Source organism: Sander lucioperca, chromosome 7, assembly GCF_008315115.2.
Source record: "Sander lucioperca isolate FBNREF2018 chromosome 7, SLUC_FBN_1.2, whole genome shotgun sequence".
Classification (NCBI taxonomy): domain Eukaryota; kingdom Metazoa; phylum Chordata; class Actinopteri; order Perciformes; family Percidae; genus Sander; species Sander lucioperca.
In genome coordinates, this window is record NC_050179.1 from 4,567,258 (window position 1) to 4,577,816 (window position 10,559).

Here is a 10,559-nt window from a genome sequence, read left to right on the forward strand (position 1 = left end):
GGCTTCGCCCTCTAAGGGCTGTCGCTATTGGGTTAGGGCGAAGCTGATGTAGTCAATGCCACCTGTGACACAAGGTCCACAAGCAGAACATAGACTAATTGTCTTCCTATTCCCACTGAACAAGGTTTAATGAATCAAAACACATACTATTTTGATGAGAAAACCCTGTCATCATCATGACTAGGCCTACTGATCGTGAGGACCATGTCATGTGGATTGTGAAAATGTTTTATGGTGACAAAAAATTAATATCACAATTAATAACTGCAAAAAACCCTGCATTCCACCAAGCCACTCCAGTGCAGTGAAGTGAACCATTCGTGGTGGCACACACATTCCAACACGTGTCTGATTGTCAGCATGTCGAATGGGCACTTCATAATGCACCGGTCAAATTGAGACAGGGTCTCATTCCGCCCGTCTTTCCCGGTGTGAGAAGTAACGGTAATAAAAAAACGTCGTTCTCTTCTCCTGGAGGGACACAGTAAAAAAAGGCATCCTTTGCCCGCATCTCTGCCAGCTCTGACGTCAGAGCGGCTATCTCCCCTGAGATGACGCGGCTGTTTCCAACACACTGTCGAAAAAGTTGGTGGAGGGCTGGTAAACTGGGGCGTATAGCCTTTTTGTGATAAGCTTTGACAGCCATACATTCCTGGGTGGCAAGTTTTCCCACACTGCGCCCCGCTCCGAGGGCACGCACGCGCACATCCGTGTGGTGTATATTGCCATAGCAACAGAGAGCGTGCCGCTATGCTGAGGATGCATGGCGAGGCAGTCATTGAGTCAGAGTTCTCCAGGGCTTGACATTAACTTTTTGAGGCACTTGTCCTTTGGACAAGTACATTTCCGTTTCACTTGTCCATGCACAAAAGTCACTTGTCCAGGTAAAGATTTATCATTTTATAAAAAAAATATTTTTTGTGTTTTGCTAATGCAGATTTCGAACAAACCAGTAACAGTATTTATTATATTACAAAAATATAGGCAATAGGCTTGTAAAAACTATTGAAAACTGGCTGCTGAAACACTGGCCCGCTGTAGAGGGTCCGGTAAGAACTTGAACCAGAGATGTCTGACTTTGAGATCCAGGAAGATTTATTTACAACTCCAACATGAAGTTAACTATGAAGTTGTATTTGACATTACATGTGAAGTCAAATGTGGTTCTGAAATATATAAGCAAATAATAATGCACATTAATAAGCATCTGACTTACTATGAACATTATTTACCAAAAACTAAATGTTATAGCCACCAACATATAACAAGAAACAATACTACGAATTACATTCATTTCTCTGCAATAATTAACACAAATCAAATGTAACATATTGCTCCGTAACACAAACTGAGAATAAGCCACATCTATTACAGCACACATATCCATAACAGAGCAAACAGTGTAATACACCTTTAATAGCTAAACACGTGGCTCCACAGTGCTAGTCTGTTTACTGGCGATTGCACATAACCTGAATATCAACACGTGGCTGCACAAGTAATATGAAACAATCAGCAAATCTATCAGTTATGCAATAAGAAACACAGCAACAGCAACATTATCAAGGCGATAATATATCTCTCTCCAAATAAATGTCACGTCGTAACACGGGCAAAACTTAATCCACATCGTAGCAGAACACTTATTGAAATATGAAAGTAGCTTTAACGTTTACACCGATAACGAGGCAGTAAAACCTGTTACCTAGCCTTGCAATATTTATTTTTCTACGATGGCGAAGGCATGGCCGGCCCCACTCTGTATCTTCGGATCGATGCCTTGATTCCCAGGGGTTAAATCCTGGGCGGCACTGCCTTTGGCTGCAGGTCCACCACCTCTCCACCACCAATCCAGCATCAAAGTCTTCAAACTTTGGGCCCTCCACTGACAAAAAAATCAGCCTCTGAAGCTGGACTGAGCTGAGGCTGGTCCTCCAGTCAGACTTGATCTGTGTCATGGTTGAGAACCCTCTCTCACACACAGCTGTGCTGACTGGCAGGACCAAGTAAACTCTCAGGAGTGTCACCAAACTCCTGAACCGTTCACATCTCTCATCTGAAAAGATACGAAAATATAAGGTTATATTTTATCGGTCTCTTATTCTGATGACTGCAACCATCTTGTTTTAGGATACTTTAACTGTTGACACTACACTGCCGCCAAGAGGTGTTACATATAGAAAAAGCTATTAAGAATGAACTCCTACAGTAATCATTCAGAATTTGTGTCAAATTCTTACAGTAGTACACACACCTGACTTCATAATATTTAGGAATGTGTCCCTCATTGGAACAGATGTTCTCCCCTGGGCAAAGCCCTTGTAGTCTTGAAAGTTGGACATGACATCTTCTGTGCTTATGCCCTCCCTACAAAGGAGGACGCTGAAGTGCCTAGTCAGTGCCCTCAGATCCTCCTGACCACTCTCCCTGAATTGAGCACTGCCGTCTGACCTATCCCATTTGGGCCAGCAAGAGGGATCAAAGGCCTTTAAAGGGGTGATAGAATGGTTATATAGGGTATTTCACGCTGTTCCTTAAGGTCTCCTAACCGGCAATTTCCACTGGATGCGGAACGTCTGCGGAACGTCTGCGGAACGTCGACGGAGTCATTAGGTTTCCATTAAAGTCAATGTGTGTATTTCCACTGACTGCAGAACGTCTGCGTCCCTACTCCGTCCCAGTTCCGTCAGTCCGCAGCCCTCCGGAGCAGATACGCAGAGCTTCTATTTTTGACGGACGACGGAGAGCTCCGCAGCAATTCAGCACAATTCAGATTGTGCAGGACAGGAAGTCGAGCACAGAAACAAAATAAAACATCCGGATACTTATCAAAATAAAATACACCGTGCTCACAGCAGGTCATATTTCCCTGCACTACACCTTGAAAACACAGCACAGAGTTGTTTCCCCTCTACTCCTCTGGATGGAAACAAACTGTTGTTGGTTTTGTGGTTCTGTTTATAGAAACTACATCCTGTTATATCGCACGAACATACGTGAATTTGCGAGATCTCGTGGTCGGCTGGCCGCAGCCGTTACGCAACAAATCCGGACCTGGTGGGTATTGACGGACGGCGGAGCAGGTCCGCAGACGTTCCGCATCCTGTGGAAATCCACGGTAATAGGGTATGTAACATTGGTTGGGCTGAAAACGTCTCTTTTGCTGTTTTTTTTGCCCTAATGTTACCTTGTTAAATGGGACTGAAACGAGAGCTTTTCTGCCTTATGTGGTCTGCTCGTGAATATTTAGATGAGCTGCACGCTGATTGGTTGAGCTTAGCACGCACACACACACACACACACACACACACACAGAGCCACACACACACATACACGTTCCCCTCTGTGCTCATGTCCCCGCCCTCCCCCGACGCCACCACACATACACACACACACACACACACACACACACACACACACACACACACACACACACACACACACACAAAATCCCTTTTTTCCTCAGCGGCAGCTTTCTTCACACTGTCCGTTAACGTTCCAAAGACAACGTTACAGACATGTCCAGGCATGCCCGCTATGCCGCTAGCTTCAAACTTGATTTCTGCCCAGCTGACACACAAACTCATCAACTAATCTTACTGTACAAAGCACCGATACAGAGTTTCGTTACAGTCTATTCATCCTCCTGTGTGTGTCGCGCACACACACACACACACCAATGCTTTCGACACCGTTCTCTGAGGATTCATGTTGGGAAAAAAAAGTTAACGTACCGTGAACCGCCGCCGGCAGGCAGCTCCTGCGCACCGCCCATTGCGAGTCCACTGTGCCACTGATTTAAATCCACGTCCCGCTCAATTGTCCGCTTTTCTCTGGGCCAGTATTCCGTTTCTCCTGAGAGAGCTCCAGCCAGCGTGCAGCGGGGTCTGACAGTCCAGGCAGAAAGCCAACGATCCGGGCAAGCACCGCGCCGCTGTCACGGCATACTGTGAAGCTGCTGAACTCCGAAACAGTCATACTAAATTTGCAATTAGCCATCAATTTTTGTAAAACGGCCCATATTTGAGCTTCATATAGGCGATTTCTCGCATAAAAAAGGATCAGAAGTGAATTTAGTAATGTAAGAGCAGGCGAACAATGTAAAAAGTGTCTGAGATTTGCGCAACCTAGATTTAGAAGACTAACTGACCTCAGATCGAAGGTAGAGCCAAATGAGGAGGAATTGAGAAGTTGACGTCAACTTTTAGCTTTGTTGACATTCGCCCGTTTTCAGCAGCAGTTTCAAATTGTGAGATTTGCAGAGGAAAGAGGTGTCAATGGGATTTTGAGGTTCTATGTATGTCCTATTTACCCACCAAACTGTCGTTTTTCAACTATGACAAGGTAAAATCGGTTTTGCATTCTATCACCCCTTTAAATTTACTGACTGGACTGCCCCTTTGAAGGTCCCTCAGCTTCTCCTCTAAGTGAAAGATGATGGCATCTGTTTGGATCAAAACATAATCATTTGAGTTACACTATTGCCACTACATTAAAGTACAGCGGCAATCTACATAATGTAACTAACACTCCTTACCAATCACTGCAGCTCGTTCTGCTTCCAAGCTCGGAACTGCATGTCAAACCTGGAACTGCACTCCTCTGTATTCCCCATTGGTCTTCACTGCCTTGTAGACTTTGGCCATCTGTGGACCCATTTCTGTCTTGAGTGCAGTCAGGTTCCAGTAAAATGTCTCCAGGCTTTCAACCACTTGACACACTGTGTTGTTGTCTTTGCTCAAAAGAGCAAGATGATCAAGTGTGTCACACATGAAGTGTAGAAAGATTAAATGGTGCAGGTTCTTGAGATACCCAGTGACTTGTTTCGCTCTTCCAACAACAGCTGGTGATGGTATGGGGCTCCTTTCCATGCTTGCCATGTCCTCAAAATGGGCCAGGAGGACAGAGTAACTATCACATAAAATCTACAAAAAAAGAGAATTATTAATACATAATATCCATTTGGCATTACTCATTAATAATATCTGCTGAAAAAGCTGTAGTTAATTTAGCACTGACCGTTGTTGCACGATGCACATATGGTAGCCATCGGGCACCATGGAGGTTGGATGGCTTCAGTACCTTCTCCTCCAGGGCCTCAGCAATCTGGTGAAGCTCCCTGAGAGCCTTGGGGGAGTAGTGGTACTGGTCATATAGGTTCTTCAGTGTATTCTGAAGCCGACCCATGTTGGTATTTTCTTTAATTGCTTTAGTCACACCCAGCTCCAGGCGATGAGCTACGCAGTGTATGGAGATGAGGTATGGGATGTCCCTCAGAAGCTGCGCTGCCACCCAATTCCTGCATCCGACATTGACTGCTGCTCCATCGCTGCCAAATCCCACTAGCCGGTCCTTCAAGTCATCAATGCCAGCTTCTTCAAATGCTTTGAAGAAAAACACAAAAAAGAGAAGTCAGTTGAGCACCATACATTAAAATGTAAACATGAAAGCATAGATATTGCATTGCAAAAACAAACTTCTGGATGAAGGGAGTTGCAGCCAAATTAGTCTCACTTGTCAGTTGCTTTGTGCATTCAAATATTGTAATGATATTTTAAGTGAAAACACTTGTGCACAGTTAATCTACCATACAACCATTCCACATGACCTGCATATATGGCATCCAGGATCCCAGAAGCATTTCCTTGCTTAACAACCTGAATGGAGAGGAAAGCATTTACTGGACCTTCGTCTGCCATGAAGCGGACATAGACAGCTTCATTTTCAATGTTGCCACCATCAGTTGCCCCATCAATCATGATGGAGAAGTGTTTGGCATTCCTCAACTTCTCCATGAGCTTTTCCCACTCCACATCATATATGTTACAAATGAAGCTGCAAAGAACGTTATTCTGTTAACACTTTGGGTACTGCACACAAGAAAGCATTGTTCGGCTACTGTATATGTGTTTATTTGGTCTTTGTGTGACATACCGAGTGCAAGCTTTGTCTGAATTGTAGCTGTCTGGGAGTGTCCCACCGGTCCTGTTGATGAGCCCATGAAGTTCAGGAAATTGAGTGAAGGGTTGCTCCTCTTTTGCAATGTAATAGGCTGTGTGCATAACATTCTTCATTTTATTAAACAATGCCGGGTCCATTTTTTGTACTGCTTGGACTACAGTTGGCACTTTTGCATGAGGACCTTTTGCTTTCTCAGCAACAGCACAGTGCTGGTGGCGTTTGCTGATCCCGTGGGACAGCAGTGTGTCATGTCTGAAGGCACTTGTCCCTTTGAAAAATGAAGATGAGCTGTAATATTATACAAATAATTTAAGTAAAAATGTAGGTGTTATTAAAAATGTTATTTGTTACATAAAACATTTAGACAATTTCTGCAGAATAAAACACTTTCTGTTATGTACTGTATTGCAGCTTCGTCCCAAGATCTCTTGGTAACATACAGACCGTGCAGCTAATTTAATGCTCAACACTTGAACGGGGGCTTATTACTTGAAAGAGGAATTATTTACTGTGTCGTCTCAGTTACATTATCAGGGCTTGGAAATACTGTGACTTGCTAAAGAAGGCAAATGGTTAGTAGAACATAACATTTCATAATAAATTTCAGCAAATCAAACCGCTGCAAGACCCAGTGAAATGTATACAGCTAGCAAACTAACGTTAGCTAGCATCACTAACGACATTGGCTAACTCAACTTCGGTAGCCTTTTTTTCTACAATTTCACTTTCTACCCGGCAGAGGCTGATTTACCAAGGGATCCTTTAAAAGGTGTAGCTGCTTTACCGTTGAATATTAGCTGATATTTAACTACATACATTTAACCGATACAAATGCTGCTATTGCTTGCTAGGTACACAGCTGCCGATGCTAGCTAGCTAACGTCACTTACTTGTCAGCCAAGTTGGGCTGCCCCAGGCAGACGCCGCAGAATATTACTCCTTCTTCATAACGCACCCAGTCAAATTCATCTCTCCAGCTGTTGACAAATTTCCTTTCCCTTTTAAACTTGTATGGTGCTGTTGTAGGTTTAAGGTTTATTTTTTTTGGTGCTTTCCCTGGCACTTGGCTGGGCTGCGGAGCCTGAAGAAACATCGTCTCCACTCCAGTCTCCACCACTGTTCTTCGGTTCTTCTGAGGGGGACATTCTAAAATGCTTAACGTGAAAAAGCTTAACGTGGTTTAATGTACCTAAACAATGATCAATCATCACCAAATTTCTCATGGCCATATCTTGTCATGAAGACTTAAGCTTGTCAAAAAAACTAAACCGAAATCCAAGGATTATAGAAGTTATCTCACATTAACGTTTTCTGCTTCATTCAATAGAGCCAATTGTAAGGAAAAAGCTTAACGTGGTTTAACGTACCTACACAACGATCAATCATCACCAAAATTCTCTCTCATATTGCTCCTCATAACCACTGAAAACTGTCAAAACATCTAACCCAAAGTCCTGTTTATAAGGACGTTATCTGACATTAAGCGTTTCTGCTTCATTAAAGCCTATTGTAAGGAAAAAGCTTAACGTGGTTTAATGTACCTAAACAATGATCAATCATCACCAAATTTCTCTCTCATATTGCCCCTCATAACCACTGAAAACTGTCAAAACATCTAACCCAAAGTCCTATTTTTAAGGACGTTAGCTTTTTAGCTTTTCATGTTAAGCTTTTTCCCCTTAATGGAGCAGAAACGCTTAATGTCAGCTAATGTCCATAATAATAGGACTTTGGGTTAGATTTTTTGACAGTTTTCAGTGGTTATGAGGAGCAATATGAGAGAGAATTTTGGTGATAATTAATCGTTGTTTAGGTACATTAAACCACGTTAAGCTTTTTCACGTTAAGCTTTTTCCACTTAATGGAGCAGAAACGCTTAATGTCAGCTAACGTCCATAATAATAGGACTTTGGGTTAGTTTTTTGACAGTTTTCAGTGGTTATGAGGAGCAATATGGGAGAGAATTTTGGTGGTAATTGATCGTTGTTTAGGTACATTAAACCACGTTAAGCTTTTTCACATTTAGGACTTATAAAGGATATGAGAACCGTGGAGAGTCAACCCCCAGCCGCTTCCTTACAATAGGCTCTAATAAAGCAGAAACGCTTAATGTCAGATAACGTCCTTAAAAATAGGACTTTGGGTTAGATGTTTTAACAGTTTTCATTGGTTATGAGGCGCAATATGAGAGAGAATTTTGGTGATGATTGATTGTTGTTTAGGTACATTAAACCACGTTAAGCTTTTTCCTTACAATAAGCTCTAATGAAGCAGAAAACGTTAATGTGAGATAACTTCTATAATCCTTGGATTTCGGTTTGTTTTTTTTGACAAGCTTAAGTGTTCATGACAAGATATGGCCATGAGAAATTTGGTGATGATTGATCGTTGTTTAGGTACATTAAACCACGTTAAGCTTTTTCACGTTAAGCGTTTTAGAATGTCCCCTCTGCGGCAGGTAAAAATGTAAATATGTATGTTTAAACTGCGGGAAAGTTGGACGCTGGTTCGACGGATTGTGGGGGGAAAAATGTATTTGTTTCAAATCGGTAAAATAGACATAATGACATATAACGTGAAGTAACGTGGCATTTTATTTTATTTGAGTTTTAACTTGTCCAGTGGGGCGAGTAAATTTCTCTTCCACTTGCCCTACAAAAAAATCCACTTGTCCCGGACAAGCGGACAAGCCTTAATGTCGAGCCCTGTTCTCTCCGTCCCGCTAGACGGTCGGATGGAGGAGTGACTGTGTAGCACGCACATACTGAGTGGGCGCTCGCTCCTGCTGTTTACACAGTGCGGGAATGACCGGGTTCCGCCTACGGCACCACATGTGTGCAAGGCGTCAGAACCGTTATCTGAACTCGAGATAGCATGATGGCTTTTAGCATGCCGGTAAGAGCCGGGGGAAGGCTGGCAAGTTGAGGGGTATAGCTGTGTGTTGTTTGTTGCCATAGCGCTGTGAGGAGCGAGTGCCCGGTCATCATAGCCCATGGTAGAGCGTGACCGAGAGCGCAGCACGCGCATGCCTGTGTGGAAAGGCAGTAGTTCGATTCTCACAAGCCGTTCTCTCAACATCATTCTGAGTAATCAGCTGGGACGTGGAGAAAAAACTGAGTAGGCTATAAACACGAACTCTGAGTGTGAGCCTGTCAATTCTGACACAGTGTGGCTGGCTCCGACCGCATAATGCCCGTGGGCGTGGCTGCGAGCCTGTCTGTGAGTGTGTGAGGTGAAACGTGGGGTCCAGCGGCCGCAAGATGCCCAGGGGGGACAAGGCGGACTGACTGAGAGGGAAAACCCTGCTTTTTAAGGGAACTGTGTGCCCCTTAAAAAACGCTCTTATGTTTCCAACTCTAGCTGGAGTGAGACACGTGTTCCCGGTGCCCCGTCACAGCCGCCGCCATTTGCGGAACGGCGAGGTGGGTGCTGCCCGCCGGGCCAATGTGCCCGTGCCGCCTCCACTACCTACAGCCCGTTGCTGCCCCAGCTTCAGCAGGGAACAGCCAAGCTTAGCGGTCATGGCGAAGACAGCAGAGCTAGCGGTCATGCAAGCAAAAAACGGTATTGTTCAGAGCCGCGGCCACCTAGGTGGTACACTGGTACGCGCGGTCAGTGAAGCGAGCATGGACCTGGTTTCGGGGAGACGGCGGTGTGGGTTTCCGTCGGCCAAAAAAGCTGGCCGTCGGAAGCGGGATGGAGGCCAGGCTCTGCCGCCGTGGCGGGACCGCCGTTAGGGGAATGCTACTCGGCAATCGCACAGGTCAAGAACAGCAACCTTAGCGGTGGGCAGCGAGCCTGCCCGCTGCAGAGGAGAGAAAGAGGAGAAAGCCACCGGTGTGGTGCTCCTCTCCTGGGACAGAGACAGTCGCCGTAACGGGACTCGTAGTCCTCCGCCGTTACGAGCTTCAGTCCTCCCAACGGGGAGGAGGGAGAGCCGGCAAGGGAACCGTCTTCGGGGGATGGAGTCAGCGGACTCGTGCCCGCCAAAGAGGTCCCCTTCTCGGCCATCTGGGTGCCGCCACAGGCGGTAACCTTACCTTACTCGACTGTCCGCTCGGCTGCCATCGTCTGCTGTTTCAGTTCCTCCGGCAGTAAGCAACCGCAGAACTGCCGGTGGCCGGCGGGGTGCCAGCAGTGGTCGGTACACGGTGGAGACCACTGTTCTTCGAAGTCTTCAAACTGCTTGTCACTGAAGAAAACATGGGAGCAGATCTCTGGTCGCGCCACTGTAATATACAGTATCTGCGGACGTAAGAGAGGCCCGTGTGGGTGAGGGTGCGAAAGAAATCTTCACGACTGCGCATGCGCAAAGGGATAAACCCAATAGTGACAGCCCTTAGAGGGTGAAGCCTATACGAAATAGAACTGTTGATTCCTGTCTAGGACTACTAATACTTATACTAGCTGCTACAACTACGAAAATTATTCTGTGGTATTTTTGAATTATCACTGTTTCAAAGTAATATTTCATCTGCCTCTGTTTCTGCCATTGGACCTCACTGTCTCTTCAAATAATCAGACCACTCAGTGTTACAACGCATGCCAGTTGTCCACCTTTGTGGGACTGATGATCGGAGGTTCAAATCCTGTCTAAC

The 10,559-nt window shown here is 45.1% G+C and overlaps 2 protein-coding genes across 3 annotated transcripts; both read right to left on the minus strand.

Annotated features, from left to right (window-relative positions):
• Positions 1-1,521: 1,521 nt before the first annotated feature.
• LOC116038584 lies at positions 1,522-4,871 on the minus strand. The gene is made up of 3 exons (XM_036003149.1): positions 4,587-4,871; positions 2,255-2,486; positions 1,522-2,056 (listed from the first exon to the last, which is right to left on the minus strand). Exons 1-3 carry the CDS (start codon positions 4,869-4,871, stop codon positions 1,644-1,646), a joined length of 930 nt encoding a protein of 309 aa, XP_035859042.1. The 3' UTR covers positions 1,522-1,643.
• On the minus strand, positions 4,375-6,297 carry LOC116038635 (zinc finger protein 862-like). 2 transcript variants are annotated; one of them, XR_004897879.1, is made up of 4 exons: positions 5,935-6,297; positions 5,609-5,835; positions 4,538-5,384; positions 4,375-4,444 (listed from the first exon to the last, which is right to left on the minus strand). XR_004897879.1 is itself a non-coding variant. In XM_031283178.2 (3 exons), exons 1-3 carry the CDS (start codon positions 6,096-6,098, stop codon positions 4,969-4,971), a joined length of 807 nt encoding a protein of 268 aa, XP_031139038.1. In that variant the 5' UTR covers positions 6,099-6,297; the 3' UTR covers positions 4,501-4,968. The 2 variants fall into 2 exon arrangements, 1 of the variants encoding a protein (XP_031139038.1); XM_031283178.2 differs by lacking the exon at positions 4,375-4,444 and having other exon boundaries at positions 4,501-5,384.
• Positions 6,298-10,559: the final 4,262 nt, after the last annotated feature.